We start from the raw sequence: 27,476 nt of genomic DNA on the forward strand, positions 1-27,476 counted from the left end.
GTGGGGTGTAAACGTTACACTATTTAAAGCTGCTGTCATGTTCACAATACAGCACGACACCACCATACAAACAGTGCATTTCCACTGTCTTTCCCGCATGTAAATCTTTTCTTAAACAACAGCCCAAAAAAATGCTTTCCCTTCGCTGCACTGACATTGGGAGGACTTACGATGACAGCAATGTGCCGGCCTATGTCTTTATTTGGGGCTGAAGCACAGGATGGATTCTTCACTGGAAGTTCCACTATGTGTCACACACATACTAGTACACGCACACACTCAGAGCTCAAGGCCTTAAGAATAGTTTGACTCTGCTCTAAATACAGACACACTTTGTTTAGACGTGCAGACTTGTATATTATATTTCATCCCTGCGTGTACAGCAAATTCACTTTCTTCCTGATGTTTTTCTGCCAGGAATAGAAGGCATAATGATGCGTTCAAGTGCACTGTTTTCAAAACTTGAACCAACAATGACGTCATGCACGGTTGTTAAGCGTGCATCGTGCCATTGTACCACAAGGGGGCACTGCAGTTGGACACGTCAACTCTTGGGTCTTGACGATGGTGATGATTGCGTTTGGCCAGCATCATTTACTTGTTGTAGCACATAGGAACGATTTATTAGTGACACCGAGTGTTTTCCTTGCATTTCTAACAGTGGATAGGGGTTAACATGGCCAGTCAGCCGTGAAAAAATGATTTTCTTGGCCGATACACTATCAGAATCATTAGAAAAAAATACTGTAATTTTTTTAATCAGTTGTAGGAACAACATTTCATATATATATATATTTTAAGTTCAAATTTCCCAGTAGCCTATTTTAGTTTTCTATCTTAAAAAAATAAATAATCTGTCTTGACAGGTTGTTGTTGTGTTGACAGCAACGCTAACCAATCAGGTTCTGTGTTGGCAGCTGCCAGCAAATACACTTGTATTTTTAAAAGCTAATTTTGCTTTACACCAAAAAACAAAACAAAAAAACTCGTAAGACTCGATTGTTAGCTCCCTGGTGGCAGAATTCTTAAGTGGAAATGCAAAGAACAACTAAACAGAATGGTGGATTTTGGAGGAGTAATCGACATTTTTTGTGAGTAGAATGCATTTAGTTGTTGATTTGTTGTTTTAGTCTACAATGTAGTTCCATTTTATACTACGATTGAATACAATTTAAGTCAGTGGAATTACAGTACCCCCCCCCCCCTCTTCCCCCGAAATGCATTTATAATGAACATCATTTGACAATTCCGACCTTACGTTACAAGTCAAAATGGCGGCTTGTAAGTTGATTTGGAAGATTTTTATTTTCAAAATGTGATGATGTTATTTGACTACCGGTAGGCCTTCTATAACAATCTGCCTGTTTTGTATGATAGTCATAGGCAAAAGCAATACATTATACAATATCTATTTTCACTGCATTAAAGGAAACATTTGCATTGCGTTACATTGGGGAAATATCAGAAATGTCCGGAATTTGACGGCCCGAATCCTATCCTACAGTTCTGTCGCCGCCTGGTGGCCGTTGAAGGGAGGCGCGGGTGAGAAAGTGGGAGGAGGAGGGAAGAAGAAGGGGGTGCGCCCAGCATGTCGCCTCCTGTTGCTGCCCCTCACTGTGGGGGCTGCTGTCGACCTTTCAGTTTGCTCACGTGAATGCAGACAGCCGCGCCACTCCACCGCGACTCGCTACGAGCTGGCCGCAGCTTTGTAGCAACCGGAGCGGCCTGGCCTGTTCGCTGAGCGCGGAGGGCAAGAAAACCAAAGTGGGAGCGTTTCCTGACTCTTATTATTTTTTTCCACGCTCTCTGCGGGAGGTTAGTTGGCAGTACAGTAATAATAGTAGTAGTGGTAGTAGGAGTAATAGTAGTGTTTGGTCGTAGTTTACTCCAGGATAATAGTTTGGAGACAGGGCGCAACAGATGTTTGTGGACATGCTGCCAGCGGAGGAATGAGAACAGCGAGACACCGGCGGCCCTTCCAGCGGTTTTGCTGCTGCGGAGTCGGGCTGCTTGCCGTCTTGTGGCTCGCTCAGGTCATCCACGCGCCAGGTGAGTTGAATTTTTTTTTTCCAAACACCCCCAGTCATATCAATTTTAACAACCGTGTTTACATTTGATGATGATGACCATAAGCGATAATAATAATAATAATAATATATATATATATATATATATATATATATATATATATATATATAATTTTTTTTTAAATATATACTGTATACCATAGGTGTGAAAATGTGTGGCTCTGTGAGACAATGTTATGATGCACTTGTACTGTCATAATGATTCTCTCGTCTCTCAAATTTACATTTAAATCCGGGCTTATTTAGTAGGTATGAAGGTTAGCAGGTGTCTACACAGGTAAAATGCCATCCTTATGCCATCTAGTGGATGTCAATCCATATCACCGGCATAGATAGATGAAAAAAAAATATTGTCATTAAAGGTGTCAAAACATTACATTTTTTAGATTAATCACATTTTATAATTTTGATTAATCGCTTAATTAAAAAGGCTTTTTTTAATCAACATTTTTCCCCCGCCAAATTTGAAGAGCATCGTCATGTGTTAATTCTTTTGACAATTAATGTTATGTGGACGTCTACAACATTTTTGGATCCACTGCACACGATCATGATCTTCTTTTTCTAATCGGTTAATTACTTGCATAATTTAAAATGACCCCAATATTTTGACATGAACAAATATTCTAAATGTGATACGGAAACATTTATCAAATGCTTTGCTTTAAAGCATGTAATTATGTTTATTGCTCAAACACAACCTGCGTTACCTTTAACGTAGCCATCCACTGTCACGCTAAAGGATCATCTATGGTCAAAATTAATAGTGCGATTAATCTGTGTTAATTCATGATTAAAGCGATAATTTTTTTTATGATTAATTAATCAGTTAATGCTTTAACTTTGACAGCACTAATTGTCATACATGAATATGACTTTTCAGACCAATTAACTCTTTGACTGCCAAAAACGTTAAATAACGTTTCGTAAAATCCTATGGAGGAGTGCCAAAGACGTTAAAAGACGTTTTTTTCAAAACAGGTGAAACTAACCATTTTCAAAAACGGATAAGGTAGAAACAAACTTTTTTTTTCTGATGGAAGATGAGAGTCCAATCTTGTTTTGGCAGTATGTGTGTTTCCATAGTCCAAACACATAATTTTCTATGGACCTTGAAAGATCAGTCAAAATGCTTAAAATCGGCTGGCACCCACGGCATCCCTTTTCTGAAAACGTCTGGCAGTCAAAGAGTTAAGTTAGGAATCACTGGCATGCTTTGTAACTAACATGGCTGATCATTAGATATGCCTGCACAACGTACCAACACAAAAGCTGCATCATAATCATAGATAGCATAAGGTTCCGTTTTGATTGACACTGTCTGAAAGGAATTTGAATTGAAAGGCTTAAAACTATTTAATGTGTTTTATTGAGTTCCCACTCTGTGATGTCATGAATGTGAATTATTGTCTTTCTAGTGCCGTTTAAAAACAAAAATCACATTTATTTTTAGTGTGCAGGTGGTAAAGGCTCTGTTATGGAATTTAAATTGTAGTTCATAGCTGCTGCAGGAAGATTGCATAAGACGCATGTGGCACATCGAAATCCAATCATTTAAGATCACATCCATCTAGTATGCAGTAATACATTTTTGGTGACAATTATTCTTTGCAAAATGATATGAATTTTTAATAATTCAGCTTCATTTCCTTTTTCCTTCCTGTCAAAGGAAGTTAAGACATTATGATACCAGCTTAGACATCCTCTATAAGTCACAAAGAATTAAATGAGTTGGATTTCAAACATTCTAACCCCCTCTAAAAATACTTCCGCCTCGCTCATTATCCTTTCGCACCCTGCCACACGGTCATCACCAGCATCAGCACCGGTGCATGCTTGCGTGTGTATATGTGCCTGTGAACCATATAATGGCACGAACACAAGTGAACTTTATTTATGTTCCGCCAGGTGCATTTTAATAATTTTATTTCATCCTGATCTCGGCATCAGTCGCCTGAAAAAGCAGCCGTGTCATTAATATTTACACTTCACCTTTGAATTATGAGCGTGTCGGCAACTCGGAGAGGATTCTTGCTTGTGGACCAAAGGCTGCTCAGCTTCAAAGCGCTGGACAAAACATGTGATCTGTTGTTTGTAAGGGTGACAGCTAAGTTACTTTGGCCATACCTGGACAGTGTTGTTACACATGTAGCATCACAAGTCGGTCTTCTTGTAGCTCCATTTATGGATGTGCTCTTTCAGCTGTGAGTCTGCAAAATGTTGTGACATGAAAAAAAAAAAAAGTCACTCTGACCTGCCAACAGAGGAAAACACAATCGCCAACTTGAAAACGCTAGAGATGCTAACACTTTGCATGCTAATTTACTAGCACTATGTTAGCTAGTTGGCTACCTGCCAACAGATGAAAACACAATCGCCAACTTGAAAACGCTAGAGATGCTAACACTTTGCTTGCTAATTTACTAGCACTATATTAGCTAGTTGGCTACCTGCCAACAAATGAAAACACAATCGCCAACTTGAAAACGCTAGAGATGCTAACACTTTGCATGCTAATTTACTAGCACTATATTAGCTAGTTGGCCACCTGCCAACAGATGAAAACACAATCGCCAACTTGAAAACGATAGAGATGCTAACACTTTGCATGCTAATTTACTAGCACTATATTAGCTAGTTGGCTACCTGCCAACAGATGAAAACACAATCGCCAACTTGAAAACGCTAGAGGTGCTAACACTTTGCATGCTAATTTACTAGCGCTATATTAGCCAGTTGGCCACCTGCCAACAGATGAAAACACGATCGGCAACTTGAAAACGCTAGAGATGCTAACACTTTGCATGCTAATTTACTAGCACTATATTAGCTAGTTGGCCACCTGCCAACAGATGAAAACACAATCGCCAACTTGAAAACGCTTGAGATGCTAACACTTTGCATGCTAATTTACTAGCACTATATTAGCTAGTTGGCTACTTGAATGTGGTTATATTAAGCAATAATAATACAAGACATAAAACTGTACATAATAAAAATATAACCTTCCTATGTATTATGATGTGAAATGCCGCTCAGTCCGCAATGTGATTGACGGCATCAGGTGTTGTTTTTCTGCTACTGAGACAGGCAACAGTTGTTTGGAGGAATAGAGAGGCAGTGTTGGAATTTCACGTTTGAAATACTGTGTTGAGTTATTGAGATGACATGTACTCTAATGTTTTTTTGGTTTTTTTTAAGGTCATGTGATACTATTGTCCTAAAAATAAGCTATACTATTTGTTGTTGTTCTTCTTTCATGAATCTTAACGTTCAGTCTTGGAAGAGATAACACTTATCGGCACTGTAATGATGTCACCAGTAACTCTCCTTCGCCATTATGTAATGATTTTCTTGACCTACTAAAATCCACCACCTGATTACATTCTACACATTCAGTATGCATAATCTATATAAGCATAATGGCATCTTCTGATAAACAGATGCTGAGGAGATGCCGAGGCCTTGGTGTCAAAATGGTGGCAGAAACGCTTTCAAATTTCACACGAGCCGAGCTCCTCTTGAAGCCGCGACATAAAAGCCTCCTCTCGTCAAAATGAGCTCATTGAACTGTAAGGTACACAAAACGCACGTTTTAAAGCGACGGTGTCTCACTACCCGTCTCAACCCATTTGTGGAAAGATCTCTTGTATATTTCATTCCTGTGGGGAATATAATGAGAAATATTATCTGTTGTGTGTGTGTGTGGGTGTTCCTTTACTGTCGCCCCGGTAACGCTGCATTAACTGCAGCCGCTCTAGAGATAAGCTGTCGAGGAATGGAACATAGAGTTAAAATACACGCTATAAAGATCTCTCTACAGATGATGACAGAGGACAGCTGATTTCTGCTGGGCTCACTGCTGCCTCACACGGTCTCCTTACTCTACATCTCATTGGAATATTTGGTGTCTTTTAGATTAGGATAAAATGGTGTCACGAAATTAAAGATTTTGGCAAGAAATTTTGCAGGTTTGCACCATACACCTGTGGACAAAATACTCTAATATATGGAAAAAAAATAACACAATGTGTCTCTGAAATTATTTGAAAATGACACATGAAAAAAGACATGTACTTTATTGTTATGTGTTGGACTGATGACCTTTGTGTTATTTTTGCAGCAGAGACTTCTGGGTCTGGACGAGGCGTGGATTCCATTGGGTTGCGATGGACACGCCAGCTCATGCAGTTCCCCGACAACCAGAGTGTGGTTGAACACAGAGCAGGTCAGTCACCCGAAACTTCAGCATCAAATTTTGTGTCCACTAAAGTTTTAATATCTTCATCATGTAATTTATTACTGCTTCCAGTTTACTTATTTTTTTTGTCCAATCAGATTTCACCGTCTAGTGTTGCCATGTCAACTTATACTAGTCTGCCCAGGCCTGTACGACTCCGTACTAGTTGCAGAGAGAACTTTAACTATATCGGGAACCTGGGACTATTTCCTTAACCAATTAAATTTTAAATTCTAGCAAGCTGGCCACAATAATTTTAGCATTTTTACATCTTCTGATTGGATTTTCAGAGCAAGTCAAGTTTGTAAAAAAAATAAAAAATAAAAAATTCTAACAATCTGTACATTATGGATTTTTTTAGGCTGATTTTGGCAGTAAAAAAAAAAAAATACAGATTACCATTAATTAGCCAGTTAATTAAAAACATATACAAATAAATACAATAAATAAATAATATTATACAGAAATGGCAAATCCAACCCTGACACAGTTTGGCTTTAGCACCAGGTGCTAGCTAGCTAGCTCCCTAGCTAGCTCCCATGTTGCTCGTTTACCTGCTAGGGAGCTAGCTAGCTAGCTAGCATCAAGGCTAAAGCCAAATTGTGGCAGGGTTTTTACTTTCTGGACCTGGATTTGCTACCTCTGATAGTATATAATAAGATAAATAAAGAAATATATATATATATTTATTAAATATTAATGAAAAAATAAAATGGAAAATGAAATATATATTATAATTTGTATTTTTTTTTTAATGGGTTATTCTAATGATTGTCAATTATACACAAATGTTCACAATTGAGCATTTAGGTGAGCCACATGACATGTGACACGCTTGCGCAAGAAAGAGTCTCATGGTAACAAGATAAGAGCACAACTTCCTCATTTTCTCATTATTTGTATTCACACTGTGACGGCGCTCGCAATATTCAGCTGCCACTCACCGTCTTCTATTGAGTTCTTTGCACCTTCATTATTGCGGGTCACTCCAATGAATGTATGCAAATGGGATTATGCTAATAGCCTGCTTTTGCTATAAATATATAACATAATTAAGATGCATGCATGAATAATTTCAAACTTCTTCATGAAGTCTGATAAGTGATATGTTCATTCATCGCTGCCAACATGGTAAAGTCGATTTAATTGTGTCCCATGAGGACGCAAGGTAGATAAATGAGAAAACATAAGCCTGTAAAAAAGAGCCTTTAAGACCCAGCAGGCCCAGGTAGCCACTATCTTTCCCAGTAGGAGACTTGGCAGCCATTACGTAATACATTATGCGGTAGTGATTAAAAAGCCAACGGCCGTAGCCGGAGGGATATTGTCTCGGGGATTGCATGTTGATGTCCAGCCCCAGGCTCGATTGTCTCATCTTTTCATCTGTCCTCTGCTTAACAAGATGGCAGACAGCGTGATCCCACCTCAGCTGACGAGCCTCCGCCGAGCTTGTTGCTAGGCAACTGAATGCTAAGTTCGGAAAGCCCAGACGATTGCACGGAACTAAAATAGGCCGTAAGTAGGGGGCGGCGGCGAATCCACGTTATGCAAATAAAGCAAACGTCTCATCATGAGTGCCTCATCAAACATAAAACAAGATGCTGACAGATCAAAGTTTGTTTTTGTTTAATATCTAAAAAAATATGTCTCCATTTTGTATTAGGAAATTAGATTAGGATCTTCGAATCTCATCACTTTAGGTACAAGATAACAAAATAGCAGTGAAAATAAAAAGTGTACCACACTCCTGTTTAAATGGCAGGTTATTTTGATGAAAAAAAGAAGAGAAAAAATGTCAGAGGAAGCCAGGTGTAGTTTAGTTTTAGTATTTTATTTTTATTTTTATTTTTACTTGCCCCCCTCTAAAAGATTTAAATGTTTCCAATCTGAGTTTGACGGTTTATAGGTTAAGATAGATACATAAATAAATCATCTTGATCTATTGTTTTAATACCACATAAAAAACATCAGTACAGTGGTGTGTACACTTTTGTTTTTTTATATCCACATTTTCATGTTGCATTTTAATGGCGAGGTTGGTTTAAAACGCCGCCTCCTTTCTCATCTTTGTTGTATTCATCCCACCTCAAAGGATGGCAAAATCAAAGACCAAATGCATAATTACATTTACATTATACTCCAGGGATGAATTTAAAAAATATATATATTTATATATTTATTTGTTATTTATAGTAAAATAAATTAAAAAAAAAATTTTAAAGCACAATTTGAAAAAACTGTTTATCTGGTCTTTACATGTATTTTTCTGTATTACAATAAACTATTTATTTGTTATATGATATATCATTGTAATTGTTTTGATCTTACAGGTTAGGTTTATGGTAGATACGGCATATAGGAAGTTGCCATAATGCGGTTGACTAGTTATAAAAGAGAGCAATTTGTTTATTTGTATGGAGTTTATTCAAACAAATCTAAAATCCATCTAGTCTGGGGTCCCCCAGGGATCAATCTTGGACCCCCTTTCTTTTTTCCATTAATGACTTGCAATAATCTGCTCCCTTTATTATTTGTAGCTGTCGGGGATGACAAAAATGAAAATTACATTCTACAATGTGATGTCGATTAAAATTCGATTAATTGTTCAGCCCTAGTTTACATCCAGAATAAAGAAATTGGCCTCAATGTTGTCCTACTTTTGGAGCGGAGCCCAAGTGTTTGCTCTTGCAGTTGCCATCTGCTGTTTAGCAGTAAAAAGACATCAAGCAAAACGATGCTGTTGATGTTAGCGGTGTGGATCCATGTGTTGTCTGAGTAACGTTGTACGACGTGCATCACGCCACCCGTGAACATAACATACACACACGCGGTTTAGTGCAAACACAGCATCATTAAACCACTATCGCTTGCGTCTGTTTTCTGTCCTTCTCCTGGCGCTCTCTCTCAGACCTCTCCTGAGAGTTTGTAAAGGAAAAATAAATATTTTTAGACAGTCCCGAGCTGCTGTCACTTCCTTCTTTTTTTTTCTTTCATTTTTCATAAACTCTATCCATGGGAAAGGCCCATACCCACTTTCCCTCCCCCTTCCCTTCAATCCTTTGGCTTCCTACTGCCACCCATCAAAAAAGAAAAAATCCCCCCTGAGAGAACGTCTCCATGGCAACTGCCTTCATCGGAGCAACTCCTGAAAGGCTCCACGAGAGCTCCATGTTAGCGTTGCCAGTGATAGTAACACCTGAGAGTGCATCATGAGTCAGAGCAGCCTGGATGGCTTCCAGTTTGGTTAATAAAAGAGGAATGAACACAAATGTCCAGCACAGCCTCGTATTGATTATTGGGTTATGGTCAAACAATTGAAAGATTGCTCTGGATGCCGCTAATAGCCCAGCAATGATGGAGGTAGTTTTGGCACAAGCGCAAACGTCTAAACATAACTGCACAAACATTTACATTTTCAAACTCAACATGGCTAAATGTCTCCTGTGGTCGAGGTGGAAGGGGGATTGGGGGGGGGGGGGTTCTCCGCTACCCCCCCTCGCTGACACAACACTGCCACCGATCATTTCTCACATCATGCATTACAAATGATCTCTCAATTGCTTTCCTTATTTTGTGCTCGTGAAGCCTCTGTGGGCTCGCAGCTATTTTTAGCGCGCCTCCCCTCCCTCACGCACCCCCCTCCGTGCCCCCACTAGTTTAAATTCATCCCGCTCGGATTGTAAATTGGTGCTGGAGTACTGACTGTATCTTTCTCTGGAGAGTCTTTGCCAGGTTGGATGGGGACGCAGAGTTGTCATTATCCATTTAGAGTTTTTCTTCGATTGCACTCGAGGACACGCAGGAAGCAGCTGCCGGTTTCACTTCCATTATGACGGACGCTAAACGGTCTCCTTTTTAATACGTACATGAAATGATAAACACTCTTCCTGTCAGTAAATTAAGTCACTATGATAGCGGATTGTAATACTTTTTAAATTCTTGTGCCTTACAGCCATCCACGAGTTTCCACAGGACATCTTCACCAAGGAGCAGAGGAAGAACGGAGCTGTCTTACTACATGTTCTCTGTGTGAGTATCACTGGATCCCCCCCCCCCCCCCCAAAAAAAAGTCCTCACAATTAGATATTCTATGCAGCTCCACTATTCTAAATTGATTAATATTGTGTTTATGGAATTTGACCTGTTTTTAATGATTATTAGTGGGCGGCCATTTTGCCACTTGCTGTTGACTGACAATGACAGGGCTCAGGTAATGACCAATCACGGCTCAGCTTGAGAATGTCACGTGACCAAACCCAGAAAACAAGTGAGCTGTGATTGGCCGCCCCGTGAGGTGGATAGAAATGGCTTGATTTTGCTGCTTTACTCAAATCGTACAAATGCAATATTAATCAGAATGCTGTGTTTAGACTAGTGGAGAAGTAGAACATATTATTGTGAAGAAGATTTTTGGGTTGGCTGATCTCTCCGTGTTGTTCCTTCAGGCCATCTACATGTTCTACGCTCTAGCCATCGTCTGTGATGACTACTTTGTTCCTTCACTTGAGAAAATATCCGAGGTGAGCTAGCCGCGAATGCTTGACGTAACGGTTCCGAACGTTGCAACAATGTTGCTTCTTTTCCCCCGCTCAGAATCTACAGCTGAGTGAGGATGTTGCCGGGGCAACGTTCATGGCAGCAGGAAGCTCTGCTCCGGAGCTCTTCACATCACTCATTGGTGACAAATTTGTTTCAAGTTAAAAAGAGAATCAGTTCTGTGTTTTTCTTTTCCAACTCATCCTCAATATCAAGTTTTTTTTTTTTTCAAATTTAGTTTTTTTGCTCATTTTCGTTAACTATAGTAACCTTGGAAGGCAATCCATTCAATAACGTCAACCTTAAAAAAATAAATCACAATAATATCTAATATGTGGCCTCACATGATATTCTGATTAACATTACATTTGTGGAATATGAGTTATGCAGCAAAATCCAGCCATTTTATTAATCTCAGGGGGCGGCCATTTTGCCACTTGCTGAAAGATGACATCACAGTTGCTCAGGTCACAGCTCACATGTTTTCTATAGCCGAGCTGTGATTGGTTGTTACCTGAGACCTGAGCAACTGTGATGTCATTTTCACTGGACAGCAAGTGGCAAAATGGCCGCCTTCTGATATTGATTAAAAACTGCTCATATTCCTCTAAAGCTTTATTAACCAAAATATCGTATCAAGACTAGTGAGGCTGCATAGAACATTATTATCAAGAAAATGTTGTGGGGTTGACTTCCTATTTTAACATTCTTTCTTTGGATTATGTGAATAAAAGCACACCTGAGCGATGTCTGTGATTCTCCCCAACAGGTGTCTTCATCACTAAAGGGGACGTGGGCGTGGGCACCATCGTCGGCTCGGCCGTCTTCAACATCCTGGTCATCATCGGCCTGAGCGGCATTTTTGCAGGCCAGGTGGAAACCACATTATGACGAAATTCTCATGAAGTTGTCGCGACTGGGCCGAATGTCATCGTGACGATGTCGCGCCTCTCCGCAGACGGTGAAGCTGACGTGGTGGCCTTTGTTTCGAGACTCCTCCTACTACATCCTGTCTGTGCTGGCGCTCATCGGGGTGAGTCGTACCGCGTACCCCTTCTTTAACATTAGAGCTGCGATGAAGACCATATAAGAAATCAAAATCTAATTTCTGATGTTGAATGCTTTATTTGACTTTATTTTGTTCCTTGTATGTAAACACGTTCCTTACTCCAATGAATCAATCAAATCGATCGAATCGAGCAGCCCTAACATCTATAATCCTTTCTTCAAGGTCATTTATGATGCCGTGGTCGTCTGGTGAGTCCATCTTTGTTTTGATACCGTTTTGCAAAATGCTGTTGAGGGACACATACGGTTGCCCTTGCTTACAAACTAATGAGCTGTCACTTGTGAGGGCGAACGTGTCAAATCAGGCTGACGTTCAGCGAAATATCAATATGTGGTCTCCGTGATTGGAACCCATCAAAAAGACAAACAACAAGGAATGAGCAAAGCAGCTTTTGAGAGCGATTCTCCGCCTCGTCCTCCTGTTCTGTCTGGCTGTGTGATGTGGTTGAACGAAACCGAGGATTTATCCCTAAACTTAATGGAATCCCAGCTGAAAAACGGTGGTGACTTTTCACTGAATGCCAATGTTGTTGGTGTAGGACCTGTAGGTCATCCAGCTGTGTTTTATAGGAGCGCAAATTGTATTTCATGGAGTTCCGTAGACTTAATGTGCATGCTTAGAATAGGACGGGTTGTTTAGCGTTGACAAATAATTTATGTTAAATTTGGTTGAGACTGTTAAAGAGCTATTTAACAATGTTGACATTGTTTACTATTGTGGTTGTAGTGGTATTTAAAGTGCCATTTCAATTACTACTTATATGGTCAAATAAGATTTTTTTCCTCTTTTTTTTCAATTTTGTTTTTTTTTTATGCAAAACTGTAATAATCCCCAGACATGCTTGCAAGGGGTTTGATTGAATCAGATTGGACTTTGTACTGGTGCAACAAACCACATCTGCCAGAGTGATGCTGTCACATTAAATCACCCTCATTGGGCTCGGCCTTGAAAAAACATACGCCCACCTATGCGCCATTTTCTAATGCACTTGTCCTAAAAAAAAATTAAATAAATAAAAAATAATAATAAAAAAAATAAAATAAAATAATAAAAAAAATAAAAAAAATATATATATATATATATATAATTTACTAATAATTCATGTTTGACTTTATTGTTGTGATTCAGGTGGGAGTCTTTGCTCCTCATGACCATGTACGTGATCTACATTATCATCATGAAGTAAGAGGCCACGCCCCCTTCCTTCATCCAACCCCCGAGCGCGATGACCTTCTCGTCTTGAAATGACGCGTCAAACCCGTGTGTCGGCAGGTTCAACACTCGCATCCTGACATTTGTGAAGCGGCAGTTCCGGCACGCCAGGCCGTGTTGTGTCGCCACAGAGGATCGCGGGGAGGACAAAATGGCCGACGAAGCTTCGGCCTGCCACACCGCCATGGCGCTCCTGAACAAAGGTTTTGAAAATGGCTTCACTAGTGTTAAAAAAAAATAAAAATAAAATTTTGAAGTATGAACCTTAAAATCTGTCATGTATGAAGGTTTCTTATTGCTGAGACTTTCCTCTTTGTGCACGTTTAGGTCAAGTTCACAATCAGGAAAGCCCCCCAGTCATCATGGTGGATGAGCTTCTCATCCTCAGCCCTCACAAGCTGTCCTTCTCTGATGCCGGCCTGCGCATCATGATCACTCCACACTTCTCGCCTCGCACCAGACTCTCCATGGCTGGCCGTGTGCTCATTAGTGAGGTAACACACACACGCCAAACTGTTTTTTAATTTTTTTTTTAACTTGAGATAAATGCATAGTAGCACACATTTTACAATCAGCAACAGCTTGGTAAATAGTGAACAATTCATCGGAAAATAGGCTTCAAGGTGTTTACCACCACTCTAAGTTGAAGTTTACTGCCAAACTAAGGACCAAACAAAGAGAATTGACACTTTTGGTATTGAAAACAACCAAACTTAGCCCTTTAGTTTGTTAGCTTACTGCTAGCACTAGTTAGCATTTACGATGTGGTGTTTTAACCCTTTAAGTAATGGATTAAACCCAATGCAAAATGAGAGAGGTTCAGGCCGGACTCGAGTGGGATTCACAATGCCTCGATGAACAGTACTGTATATCTGTGTCCTTTACTGCCCCCTGGTGGGCAAAGCGGGCACACCACAAAGAATAGATGGACATTGTTGTTGCTGGTATAAATTACTCTTCTCTCCTCCCAGAGGCAGAGGCTCATCCGCAGTTCCAAGAGCCCGCGAGGCAGCGGTGCCAGTCTTGGGTCCCGAGGGGGCTCCGCCGCCAACAGCCTGAAGAGGACGGGCTCCTGCGGGTTGGAAAACGGGGGCAGCGTAGGACACGCGGAGTCCGCAGACAAGCCGGGGGCGGACGAAGATGACGACGGCGGCGTATTCCACCCCTTGCGCATCCCAGGTGAGGAAACTGGACAGGAAGTAGTGTGATGACTTGGCGTGTGTTCAAGTGACACGTGCGCATTTGCGTCAGGCGGCTGCTCGGCCAAGGTCAAGTGGGTCACCACGTGGCCTCTGGGCCTCCTGCTCTACTGCACGGTGCCCAACTGCGTCGTACCACGCTGGCACCGCTGGTTCATGGTCACCTTTGTGGCCTCCACGCTGTGGATCGCCGTCTTCTCCTACCTCATGGTGTGGATGGTAAGCTCCCAGATGCTGCTAGTCAGTATCATCGCTATAATTGACAGCATATTGTCATGTGACCGTGCTCACCTGTCAATCAGGTCACCATTGTGAGCTTCACCTTAGACATCCCAGACTACATCATGGGTATCACCTTTCTGGCAGCGGGGACCAGCGTGCCCGACTGCATGGCCAGCCTCATCGTTGCCCGGCAAGGTGGGTGAGCAAACACCAAGTCAGGCATCAATTACCTTCTTGTAAATATTTACTGTGTACTGGAGAAAATAGACAGTATGCATTAACTATATAGGAACATAAAATAAAGGAACAAGCATATAAAATGCCAAACCAAAATAAAATAAATATACGTTAATAAAAGAGCAAATAAGGACAGACAGTTAAAATAAATGAAAGAGACCATAAATATTTAATTGAAAACACCATATATCATTATCATATTAAGGGCATTTTTGTGTGTGTGTGTGTGTGAACTAAAACTAACTACTTGAAGGAATTTAAAAAAAAAAAAGAAGGAAAAATTTATTATTTTTTTAACATAATGAAAGCCAAACTATACATGTTGATTTTATTTATTTATTTAAATAAAAGCCTTACTATATGGTCATTTTTTATTTAAAAAAAAAAAGCCTTACTATACATGGTCATTTTTGTATTTATTAAAAAAAAAAGCTAAAAAGAAAAAAAATGTCATTTTTTTAATAGGAAAAAAAGCCCTTAAAATAATGGTGTGTGTGTGTGCTTTTGTTTTTACATAATAAAAGCTTTACTATACATGGTCTTTTTTTTTATCTAAAAGAAAAAAAACTTCTCATGTTAATTTTTTTAACATAATGAAAGCCTTACTATACATGGACATTTTTGTATTTATAAAAAAAAAAAAAACATGGTGATTTTTTTATAGGAAAAAAAGCCCTTAAAATAATGTTGTGTGTGTGCTTTTGTTTTAGTTTTTTTTTTTACATAGTAAAAGCTTTACTATACATGGTCATTTATTTTTTTTATCTAAAAAAAAAAAACTTTACATGGTCTTTTTTTTTTTGTTTCTAAAAAAAAAATTACATGGTCATTTTTAACATAATGAAAGCCTTACTATACATGGCCGTTTTTTGATAGAATAAAAAAATATATATATACATAGTCATTTTTTTTATTAAAAAAACAAACCAAAGTTTATGGGATGATGGTTAGCTCACTGTGTTGAGCACCTGCACCATGTGTAAAGACCCTGTCCTCGGAGCAGGCAACCGTGGTTCAGTCCCCGGGCCATGCGGTCCCTTCATACAGGTCACTCCCCCTTTTCCTGTCAATTCTTCAGATGTCCCATCAATTAAAGCCTAAAAGCAAATAAAAAAATACTATCCACGCTCATTTTAATTTTTTTAATAATAATAAAAAAAGCCTTACTGTACATGGTCTTTTTTTAATTATAATTTTTTTTTAAGCCTTATGGTAATTTTTTTATAGGGGGAAAAAGCCCTTAAAATAATGGTGTGTGTGTGTGCTTTAGTTTTTTTTTTTTTTTACATAATAAAAGCCTTACTATACATGGTCGAAATACTTATTTAAAAAAATAAATAAATAAAAATGCCTTAATACATGGCCATTTTTGGCCACAGGCAACCCTGGCTCAATCCCCGGGCCGTGCGGTCCCTTCATACAGGTCACTCCCCCCTTTCCTGTCAATTCTTCAGATGTCCTATCAATTAAAGAGTAAAAGCAAAAAAACAACAAAAATACTATACACGCTCATTTTTATATATATATATACATATATATTAAAAAAAAGCCTTACTATACATAGTCTTTTTTGTAACATAATAAAAGCTTTATTATACTTTTTTTTTTATTATTAAAAAAAAAACCTTCGGCCTACTATGGTAATTTTTTGATTAAAAAAGAAAAAAGAAAGCCAATGGTAACTTTTTGATAGGAAAAACTGCCTCAAATTACATGATGATTATTATTTGAATATTTAATCATTTATATACATTTTTAATACAATAAATGAGTCAATTTCAAACAAAACATATTTAATGTATGTAAAATTGTTAGTTACAATTTGCAATAAATCAAATTCTTTAAATGTCAAGTTGTGTAAACTTTTCATGCTGCTTAAATCAACTGACCAATTAATACAATAAAGTATTTTGAAATGTACTGCAGATGTCAAATTGTAATTAACTGTACTTTTTAAAATTAAATCAATTACGTATTTAATACAATAAACATTTTGAATGAATATCGTATGTAAACTTGTTCTCTTCATTGACATCAACAAATTTGACCTGCAGCGCCCTCTGCTGCTTCAGTCGGGAATCTCCCATCTGTTCTCTCTCTTCAGGCATGGGGGACATGGCCGTGTCCAACTCCATAGGCAGCAACATCTTCGACATCTTGCTGGGTTTGGGCTTCCCGTGGGCGTTACGCACCTTGGTGGTGGAACACGGCTCATCTGTAGGCTCACCGTCGCGCTTCTTCTCTCATCACCTCCAAGCAGCTGCTCAATGATTGACATCTCGTTTTCCAACAGGTGTCCATCAATAACAAAGGACTGGTGTACTCTGTCATCCTGCTGTTAGCGTCTGTGTTCCTCACTGTGAGTCCAAACATTTTTTTTCTTTTCTTCATTCCGTCAACCAATATCATGAACCAAGCAAAAAGTATGTGTGTTCTGGTGTCGTTTTGCAGGTGACGAGCGTTTATCTGAACCGCTGGCGGCTGGATCGGCGCCTCGGTCTGGGCCTGTTGTTCCTCTACGCCATCTTCCTGCTCTGCTCCATCCTCTTTGGCCACATGTGAGGTCAATTAACTCCTCATTCACCCTCAAGCCAAAAGAAAGATTTGCTTAACACACTTTTGAGTCTTTTCACAGCAGCACTTTTCATTTATGTTGTTATGTCACCCGTGCTAAAAAGGAAACAGTATTTATTGTTCATTCTCGTCTGTATTTGAGTGTAATATTTACATGACGGCGCAGCAATCTGCGAGGCTCGAATGTCCTACGTTACTGGGACAACTTGAACGTGTCAGGAGTGGCTATAGGCTATATGGAAATGCTCATTGTTAGCCTCTCAGCTAGTATTGGTACAATTTCGTGTACGTCAAAAGATTGGCCTCTACTCTTGTTTAGATTAATAGACGATATTATATTTAATGAGTGTCACCAACTTTGATGAGTGTCGGTTTAGATTGAATTGTCACACAGGTACGAAGAATAGAATGATTAGTTTTCTTGTATGATTCCAATCCAATGTCTTCACTTTGGTGGAATATTTGAATTGCTAAGCACAAACCTTCACCGGTACTTCATGCATAAATTAAATGCAATATAATTCATGCTCTAGACTGCTGCTCCTTTTATCATCAAATAAAAGCAATCTGATATTTTTATATAGAAGCCACCACATTTTTGGTACAAACTGATATTCAATCTAAGTAAATGTTCCACCAAAGTGATTTGCTTTCCAAATGGATGTGTAATTACTATTCGTGAGTCCTTGCCAAGACTTTTTGTAAATGTTTAATAACTGACTTAGATTTGCAGCAATGAAGGTCTGACTTGGAGACTAGTTTTGTGGCTTTTATTTTTTAAATATTAAAACTAGATCATTAATAAATGTTTCCGTGTGTAGAATTTTTAGGGCCGTTGACACACGCAATGGTTTTGTGAAAGGGAACACACTGAGACAAAAATCAAATGGAAACCGAAGATTGAATGTTTTAATGGCTGTTATGTGGCAATGTTAAATTTATTCAAATGTGATGGATTTTTCTTTCTTTCTTCAAATTAGGCATTGATATAGACTGTTATATCCTGAGTGCAATAAAATAGTGCGACAATATTTGTACCTGATTTATGGCATCCAAACATGGATATAGTTTGTTTCCTGTTGTAGTCAGCAAAATGTTCAGAATCTTGCACACAAAATATTGAATGAATAACCACAATATTACAAATGGTTGTTAGTATGGAGTGCTGTTCAAAACTACTACAAACGTTATCCACAAAAACAAACAGTTGAATTGTTATACTTAAACTTATTAAGAACATTATCATCTTGGATCTCATTAGTTTGCGGATTGAAGCACAAAAACATCATAGTGCTTAGCAATTTCTTTTATTTTCCTACAGTGAAAAGTACAACGGGACATTCCATCAGTCAGCCTAAGAGGAGTCGAGTCGCCTACAGTGATCTTGCAGTAAAACAACACTCACATCACACGTTGTCTAGAAAAATCCAACGCCAACCTGTAAGAAGCTCCAAACGTGCCTCTTCGTTCTCCACACAAGCAGGGACTAGCAAATGACTCGAAAAAGAATCAAGCGGTGCTGCAATCTACAATAAATATAGAAAAGGGTGCAAACTGCTACAGTACAGCAAGGAAGACCTTAACATTTTAGTTTGGTGGGAGGAATTATGTTTATGCGTGTCACTAAAAGGTCCCAAAGAGCTTTCGGGAATGACAGCGGAGGGGCTATTTTTGCACTCTTCAAACACAAATGAAGAATTCAAACATACACAAACTGCGAGAGCTTTTCAGCCAGCATGCCATGCAAAGAAAACCTCAGAGGAACGGTTATTTATTTTTTAGTTCATATAATATTAAAGATTTGTTCGACTGCTCCATCATTAGTTTCTATACATTTAGTATGAATATTAAAAACGGTTCCTGAGTCAAGGCAAAATATATATTTTTTTAAAGTGAGATGCACAATAAAAACAATTTAAAATCCTATTTTTTGAGTGTGACAGTATCTTAGACAGCAATTAAAAGTGATCATTTACAAGCTAGTAATGACAGGGATGTGATTTTTCTGCTAATTCGCAGAATTCCGCTTTTTTTTTTATCTCCCCCCCAAAAAAAAAAAATCTGATTTTTTTTTTTTTTTTTAGTAGTTCATTGTGTATGCACATGACTCCGACAGATAACATCTTCTGCTATAACAAAGACATTTGTGGTATGCTCTAATATGACTTACTTTTCATTTGGTCATGATGCAATTATTTGTTCATGAAATTTGAACCCCTCAACATTATTTATGTGTTAACTTAGTAATCACATTAGTTAGATATGATGATATTCTCAGTGATAGTTTTTAAAAGCAAAGGCAGTCCAATGTTTTCGAATGTGACTGATTTTGAGTTGACTAAAACTGCCATTTTTTATGGGATAGTTCAATATACATTGAAAATTTATGCTGTTGTTTTGTCTATTTCTTTGTCATGTGAGTGCATTGAAAGTACTTAAAAACACAGAAAACCCATGAGCCCTGGACCTAGCTGGGTGCCAGCGGCCCCCAGACCCCCGGCTAAATTTTCAGAAAATTTCACTTTGGTCAAATCACATCCCTGTAATGACCTTTTATAATCGATCAGTGACCCCAAATGTTTGAATATTAGTGTATAGCATCATAAGTGCTAGTAAATATCTTTTGCAGTTTTATGTCAATTAAAAGAGGGGAAACAAAGAGCAGCATATTTCCCCTCCTTTTTAGAGCAAAGTGCTGTTTGTTGAGAAATGTTTCACTTAAGACGTGACCCCTCCCCTGCAGTCTAGAAGCCTTTGGAGCCATTTAAACAAGCTTGACACGAGATCCATCTTAAGCCTGTGTGCGACGGTGTGAAATGTTGTCCAAAATCTAAATGAACCCAAACTGCCATCCACTTAAGTGTACTGAGATAGACTTTAGAAATATAAAAAATGGTAGAAAAGCTCGGTTTCGCACGGCATGCTACTTGATTCCAACCAGCAAGAGTTCTGCCTGAAGGTGGAGCGTGTAACCGTCCCGTGTGAAGACATGAGGCCAGTGTGGTAGCGTGTACTTCCCCTTTGGACCAATCACAGCCTCCCTCTGGACACACTCGCGCGACGTCCGTGCAACGGAGTGTGTGCAGAAGGAGCGGCCATCACGAGGACGGCGGGTCCTGCTTCTGGTAGATGGACGCTTTGTCTTTCAGGAGGTCCACGCACAGGTGACAGCTCCAGCTCCCTAATGAGGCGCACGCGCACACACACACACACACACACACAACCAATTGAGTCCACCTTTGAGTCTATTCATATTTTTACTTAATGTTGTATTCTATTTCGTTATGTTTGTTTTTCAACCTCATAACCACTGTTTAAAAACGCAAACTTTTGCTTTCAGTCCTGATAGAAAACATTTATTTATAGTATGAGATTAAGGTGACATGTTTGTTCACGTTAAATTAAGACATTTTTCTTTTTTCCCCTTTTTTCTCTCCTAAAAAATAAATAATAAAAGACATATGATTCTAACTCATTCTTGTAAATTTGACAACTTTTTTCATCAAACTAATGTAAAATTAATACTTTTGTTTTAAAATGCAATATTTTTTTTCTTGTAATATGACAAGTAAATTAAAATTAAGACTTTTCCACAATTATAAAATTAAGAATATTATCTGGATATTTAGACTTTTTTTCTCCTTAAAATATGACATAATTTACACATTTGTTGCCTCTATTTACAGATAGTGTTTTCAAATTTTTTGTCAATATTTTAGAAACATTAACTCTTTGGCAGGGAGGGGGGCTCCCCCTGCCCCCATTTCCCTTGTGACTTTTGTGGAAAAGTCTTTGAATTTTTTTTTTACCAGCACTGAGAAATTACAACAAATGCAGATTGAAACAAAATTGTGACTTCAAAATCATTTCGCTTTTGTACATTTTTAAGTTTCCATTATACATCATCACAATGGGAGGTAATATTTTGTTGGAAACATAAAAAAAAAAAAAAAAAAAAAAAAAAAAAAGTTTAATGCATGCATGTATAGTTTGAGTTAACCATCTAACAATTAACTAGCCAAACAGTTTGTCACAATGACCAGCATTTTGAAATATGTTACACAAAATGAGAGTACTTTTCCGAGCTTTACATCACATCCTTTTCAAACCTTTCAAGCAGGCACCTTGTTGTAAAAAGTGTTTTCTTGTGGACAGACTTTCGTGAAGAGAGTAAATTTACAAAACAAGTGCACGTACCCTCTGGGGGTTCTGCCATGGGAGGCTTGAGACAGTACATGTGGTAACCTCGATCACAGTCGTCACAGAAGAGCAGCTGGTCCTTGAAAAACAAAAGATATATAGAAAACATTCTCAAAGAATTTGTCATATCATCGACGGCAAAAGGTTCGCGAGCTCACATCGTTCTCGGAGGTGCCGCACATGTTACAGCACTTGCACTCGATGCACTGCCAGCGATACGTCTTGACGGCGGCCATCATGATGGGGGTGAACTGCAGGCACGACGGGTGGCCTGAAACCGCCACAATTCTTTCAGCACATTTCCATGTTTTTGACTCCGCCGAAGAGGATGCCAGCGTTACCAACCCGAGCGTCCGCAGTCGGAGCAGGACACCAGCTCTTCCGACTGGCCCGTCTTGTGATTGGTTTTGGAGTCCCCCAAGCAGAAGTCACAGTACTTGTTGGGGAGGGCCAGCCCATCCGGGCCTATCTTAGGAGCTGATGGAGACGGACAGGGGGGGGGGGGGGGGGGGAAGCTCAAGCATGCCGCCGCTTAAGACATTCTTCTGCCAAGCGGGAAAAGGTCGACCACTTACTTTTGGGCGTGTCCGGCGGCGGCGGCGGGGTCTCGATGACCTCCATGTCCTCCTTGTCTTCGCCCTCCTCGTCGGCCAGGTGCGAGTGGGTGTAGTGGTAGCTGAGGCCGGGGCGGTTCTTGTAGCGCTTGCCGCAGACTGACGCCAACACCGGAAAAGACAACGTGTGACCACCACTAAGTGACAGTATTGTGGCGCAAAGAGCTTCCTTTGGCTGTCAAAAATCAAAAGGTGACTACAGCCACTTTACAATTGCATTTCCTACAATTCTGTCTAATATCATTCATCTGAATGACTGAAGGTTCCACTGCATTTTATTATTTATTTGGTTTAATGGTGTATTGACATCAGTTACCATTAGCATGAAATAAACGGTAAAAAATTGACTGGACAATTTTTACCGTCTAAATGTATTGGTTTGGTTGCACCCAGCAATTAAATGAGTCCTATTCAAATTGTTTCGAACTTATTTTCCAAATTCAATACTTTCAGGATATTTCACAGTGTTTTGTTAATAGAGCGTGCGTGTGGCGAAAGGAAGTGATGAGTACGTGAGGATAAGGAGCACGCCGAGGAGAGCGTGTGAGTGTCATCGGATAAAACCCAAAGACAAAAGTTCTTCTTTCACGTCCTCTTATTTGCATTCCTGCCCGCCGTGATCAGGAGGGATTGCAGTACTTTCTGAGCGGCCGGGCGTCTACCACACTGACCGCAATTACCTCAGAGTCACATGACGTGGAAGGGCGACCTATTACGGTCAAAGAGGAAAACAGGTGTGGGCAACTCTGGATGCTCAAAGGACAGAGAGAGAAAATGGGCCAGGTTGTTGTAAATAAGGTTAATAAACATATTTAAAAAAAAAAAGGGTTAAATATTTATGTAAAATATTTTAATAGCTTATTTTATTACCATAACTTCTCTTGTTTTTAAATGCTTTATTTACAAGTTAAAAATACTTTATAAACAAGTATTTAATAAAATCAATAAATAATATTTTATTTATTATTTAGTAGAAATATCTTCAAAAATTATTAGGTGAATTACAGAAAAAATTGGCCACTTTTAGGGAAAAATGGCTGGATTAATCCAACATGCACTTTTTGGCCACCCTGCTCTAATGTAAGGAGTGCAGCCGAGGAGGAAAGCGGGACCAAGAGCCCTCAGCAAGACGAAATGAAATGTTCCTTTTTACATTTAAACTGCCGTCATATTAAACTTGACATTATTGTTTGCCTGGCAAACACATTGCAAATGTACTTCGCATTGAATCATATTTGACATCAATGAAAAGTTGTCTAAAATTATATCTACAATGCATTAATAAAAATTAAGGAAAAAAGACTTTTTAAAAAATCATATTAAATACATACTAATAAATATCAAAATGGTGCACAGTGTGAAGTGAAAAAACAAACGATGAAGCACAGAGAGGAAAATCCTGCGCTTCCGTCTACGTGAGCAAACTGAAGCAACGCGCGTCCGTTGTGTCAAGACGGCAAATTACTGGCAGTGATCATCCAGTTGTCCTCTGAATAAGGTTGCGAGCCACAAAAATGAAAGTCAACAGTGACGATGACAAAGCACAAGATACAGCAACGACATGCAGACGATGTAAGAAGGAAGCTGATGTACCTTTTTCAGAAGGTTTGCAACTATGCTTTTGTTTGATAGCGTCTGAAAGAGAGGGGAGGAGACAAGAAAGCACAGACAAGACAGAAGAACGTGATCCCTCAAGTAGAACACAACACACATTAAGACGTAGATGAAGTCCACGGCAGCTTCACTAGCTGACGAGATTTACGGCGAGCGGAGACAAGATGGAGGAGGTCAGGACAAAGTGGCCGACGGTCGGCGTCACTCACTGTCGCATGCGTACGGCTTGTCCCGCTCCTCCAACGCCGCCGAGTCCAGCTTCTTCCTGCTGCTGCTGCCAACGCCGCGACCCTGAACACGCACACAACCTTGAAAATTATAACTTGACCCTAAAACTATTTGTTAAGCGTGTTCTTGTCCCAAGCATTTGTTCACCTTCCCCTTCCCTTTGCCTCTTCTCTTGGGCGTGTCTTCCTCGTAGTCCTCGTCGTCCAAGTCATCCAGGAAGTCATCGGGTTCCAAGATTTTCTGGCGTGGACACATGTAGGTGAAGGTGCGTGGCAACTTTTATTATATACATGTTTATTTTTTATTCATTTATCTCATTAAATAAAGGATGAACTGATTTATTGTCAATAAAATGAAATAGAAAACGTCACATTGAACTATTTTAAGTTTGCGTAGAACCTTTCTGATGCGTGCAGCAGGGTTTAAGCCAGCGGTGTAGTCGCTGAGGTTGGAGTCTTCCTCAGACGCTCGGGGATCAGCGGGTGCACGTTTCTCCAGGGAGTCGCCCTTGAGCAAGGCCTCCAGGCTGCTGCCGTCAGATGACAGGAGCCCATCCTTCTTCGGTCCTAAATCGAGCTCTGCGCAGTCAAACACAAGCGCACGGTTTGATAATTCCATCTGAGGCGCAACTGGACCAGAGTGCCCACTTCAAGAAAATCCCGCTACAAAGTACCTGACTTCACTGAAGGGAAGACAAACCGAGAGTCTTCGGGAGGATGAGATCTTCTCTTCTTCCTCCACCTCCTGGAAGGGTAAGTGTAGAGCTGCCCGGGGGCCCTGCCTAAGGAACAACAGAACGTCAATGAAACGCCATCCTCTATGTTTGTGACTACATCTAAATGTGTTGCCACATTAGGCAAATTAATACATATTTAACACACAATCAAATCAAACAGTGACGATTCCTACCAGGTCCTCTGTGCCTCTTCTCCATCCAAATGTAGCAGTTGCTCTGAGCAACGCCCGTCTGGGAGTCGAGAAAGGGCATGCGCACGCTCCTCTCTGCGCACAGGCGGGCGTTGTAGTTATGACATTGCTCCATGGCATCTCTGTAGTACTGCTCTCCCAACCTGCGGACAAATTATTTTTTTATTTTTTTAACTAAAGACAATATTCAAAAAGTGTTCTTGCTACTATGATCTTGTTTTGTTTTAGACTGATAGCTATCAGAGAAGTACTACAGTGCAATTTCAGTTTCAGAAGTTGAAGCCATTACATATTGAAGAATACATAAAATAAGGATAGATCGATTATTGGCGCCGATATTTGGCATTATGTCCAATATCGATATTAGCCTTCCGCCTTTCTTTAAAAATCTGATGGCCAATAATAGATTCATTTAAAATTGTGGTTAACCTCATGGAAATATGGATTTACATTTTAAATTAACTTTATAAGAGATGCTGCTGACCATTGGGAACTCTCTTTTGTTTTTCAGTTATTTAGACATTTTGGAAAAAATTATTAACTGTAGAAAACTAAAGGGCGCAATTATAGATATTATTTAAATTTTTATTTAACTTTTTAAAGACATACTGATGACCATGGGAGTGCCCTGAACTTTTAGTTAGAATTTTAAAATAAAGATTTCTATTGTGCAAGACAAAAAAACATAATTTGAAAAGTTGTTCAATAAACATACGACTTAAGACATTTCAACAAATGTCTGAATTTGTATTGTTAAAAACTTTTCCAGCATTATTTTTTCCCCCACTTTTACTGAAAATATCGGCTCCAAATTTCAGTTATCGGTCTCCTTGACTACTAATAATCGTTATCAGCCCAGAAAAAAAAATCTGCCTCTTTCGCCGAGAACTAAAATTACTTGTGCCAATTTCAACTAAAATAAACACTCCCAACTCCAAAGGGAAGTTCAGAAAGAGCACAGAGAGAATAGCTGAATACAAGTTCCACAGGAAAAGATTACTATTTTTTTTAAAAATCTTTTATATGTAGGTGCTTTTTGAATGAATTATTAATGAAAATGGAGTTGAGGAAGATTTAGGTGACGCTTCAAAATTGCTGGATTTAAGGACAGCATCTGAAATTTCCAAAAACACCTGCTGTAAAAACTCCAGTGTGCGACAACGCGGAAAATTGAGTCGTTGAGCACGTTATAAACTTCTACTCAAAACTAACTAGTGCAGCAAGTTACTAAGAAGAGATTGTCATAATGAAGGGTATATTCAATTCGCTACCAAATCATTTTAAACTTGTACTCACCAAGTTACTTACCCCCTAAACGCCAACTTTGGCTAACTTTAGCTAGTTACGTGACAGACACCTGGCTTGTGTGGTAGCAACTGACGTGTGCTAGCTGTCAAAATAGCATTACAATATCCACATAAATAAAATAAATAAAATTCTCTCACACACACAAATACATAACAGGACATATATTTGTCCTTTCACAGTGACTCGACACATTCAAGACGTCAAATGCGTGCTTGCTAACTATTCAGCTTCCAATGTAGGACATGACCAACAGAACATTCGACGTTCCGACTGCGTTTGATAACCTTCAATCGTCCACTGGAAATGTTTGTTCGGGTGACCCAGCGACGCGCCTGGTAGCGTAATAACGAAATGATCGTCGTGTGTTGTCCTCACCTTTTGTCGTTTATAAGTGAGACAAATGTGTAGGAAAAGTGGAACACTTACAGTTTGACAACATTGTCGACAACAGCTGCCATCTTGCTTGAGTATGGGGCCAAGGGGCTGCTGGGAAATGTGTCCCCGCACACACACGACGAGAGCAGACATGTGACCACTTAGCACCGCTTAGTGGTCATTTTTAGCCATTGCAGGAGAATGTGTCATTTACAAAAAGTGAACCTCGTTTATAGCGATATCAAAAAATATCAACGTTTTTGGCCTCCTACACTCTTTAAAACATATAAACTATTTAAAACATAATTGAATGTTGCAGTGTGACGCTTTTGTCGTCCCCCTGGCTGTAATCAGTACAACAGAGCTGTTGTTTTGATATGATATGACGTAGGCCATGCCTTGTCCCTGCGTGTGATTGTTGTGTAAACATTTTTATTCTATTTTCAAGGACAAGCAGTAGAGAAGAGGCTAAAGAAGAGGTAACTACTGTATATTTTGTTGAACACAATGCTATTAAGTTGGCCTTAAAAAACAATTGGCTACATAGGTTAATTGTAGCTTTCGCCATCTAGTGGAAGAGTGTTTAGTTGTTCTGCCTGTCATTGTACGTCACTGGCATCAAATGGTGAATAAAAATACATTTGAAGGAGTAAAGACTTTTCTCCAGTAATCCACCCAAAACACCCGTTATAATTTACTCTTCAAAAAGCAGCACATTCTTTGATTCAACCAGATTTTATTATTCCTAATATTGTAGCTGTAGATACACAAGTCAACAAACATTTCTCGAATTGTAATGAAAATGCTCCACGGCACACTGACACCATGTGGAAG

General features: G+C 39.3%; 2 protein-coding genes across 6 annotated transcripts; one reads left to right on the plus strand and one right to left on the minus strand.

Moving 5' to 3' along the window:
- Nucleotides 1–1,561: 1,561 nt before the first annotated feature.
- LOC144036026 (sodium/potassium/calcium exchanger 3) lies at nt 1,562–18,418 on the plus strand. Of its 3 annotated transcripts, XM_077546267.1 has the most exons (17): nt 1,562–2,049; nt 6,211–6,315; nt 10,280–10,356; nt 10,773–10,847; nt 10,921–11,005; nt 11,633–11,736; nt 11,822–11,896; nt 12,095–12,120; nt 13,061–13,114; nt 13,205–13,347; nt 13,472–13,638; nt 14,116–14,323; nt 14,396–14,562; nt 14,646–14,760; nt 16,907–17,019; nt 17,096–17,161; nt 17,254–18,418. In XM_077546267.1, exons 1-17 carry the CDS (start codon nt 1,950–1,952, stop codon nt 17,362–17,364), a joined length of 1,791 nt encoding a protein of 596 aa, XP_077402393.1. In that variant the 5' UTR covers nt 1,562–1,949; the 3' UTR covers nt 17,365–18,418. The 3 variants fall into 3 exon arrangements, with proteins under 3 accessions (XP_077402393.1, XP_077402395.1, XP_077402394.1); XM_077546269.1 differs by lacking the exons at nt 1,562–2,049; nt 6,211–6,315 and adding an exon at nt 9,962–10,189; XM_077546268.1 differs by lacking the exons at nt 1,562–2,049; nt 6,211–6,315 and adding an exon at nt 9,962–10,173.
- Nucleotides 18,419–18,667: 249 nt separating this feature from the next.
- On the minus strand, nt 18,668–26,805 carry dpf2 (double PHD fingers 2). 3 transcript variants are annotated; one of them, XM_077546271.1, is made up of 12 exons: nt 26,694–26,805; nt 24,942–25,102; nt 24,706–24,813; nt 24,432–24,610; nt 24,180–24,272; nt 24,014–24,095; nt 23,784–23,825; nt 22,152–22,289; nt 21,922–22,053; nt 21,735–21,847; nt 21,574–21,649; nt 18,668–20,557 (listed from the first exon to the last, which is right to left on the minus strand). In XM_077546271.1, the coding sequence occupies exons 1-12, from the start codon at nt 26,723–26,725 to the stop codon at nt 20,475–20,477; spliced, it is 1,239 nt and encodes a 412-aa protein (XP_077402397.1). In that variant the 5' UTR covers nt 26,726–26,805; the 3' UTR covers nt 18,668–20,474. The 3 variants fall into 3 exon arrangements, with proteins under 3 accessions (XP_077402397.1, XP_077402396.1, XP_077402398.1); XM_077546270.1 differs by having other exon boundaries at nt 21,574–21,655; XM_077546272.1 differs by lacking the exon at nt 23,784–23,825 and having other exon boundaries at nt 21,574–21,655; nt 26,694–26,804.
- Nucleotides 26,806–27,476: the final 671 nt, after the last annotated feature.

The sequence above is a fragment of the Vanacampus margaritifer genome, chromosome 16 (genome assembly GCF_051991255.1).
Source record: "Vanacampus margaritifer isolate UIUO_Vmar chromosome 16, RoL_Vmar_1.0, whole genome shotgun sequence".
Lineage (NCBI taxonomy): Eukaryota > Metazoa > Chordata > Actinopteri > Syngnathiformes > Syngnathidae > Vanacampus > Vanacampus margaritifer.

Bases quoted from the DNA above. Each gene is read 5' to 3' on its own strand.
- LOC144036026 (XM_077546267.1), top strand. From the start codon at position 1,950: ATGAGAACAGCGAGACACCGGCGGCCCTTCCAGCGGTTTTGCTGCTGC. The intron at 11,006-11,632 runs GTGACAAATTTG...TCTCCCCAACAG, and splicing joins GCTCTTCACATCACTCATTG to GTGTCTTCATCACTAAAGGG. The intron at 12,121-13,060 runs GTGAGTCCATCT...GTTGTGATTCAG, and splicing joins TATGATGCCGTGGTCGTCTG to GTGGGAGTCTTTGCTCCTCA.
- dpf2 (XM_077546270.1), bottom strand. From the start codon at position 26,725: ATGGCAGCTGTTGTCGACAATGTTGTCAAACT. The intron at 24,611-24,705 runs GTACTTTGTAGC...TTGACTGCGCAG, and splicing joins CTTCCCTTCAGTGAAGTCAG to AGCTCGATTTAGGACCGAAG. The intron at 22,290-23,783 runs GTACATCAGCTT...TGTTGGCGTCAG, and splicing joins TTGCAAACCTTCTGAAAAAG to TCTGCGGCAAGCGCTACAAG.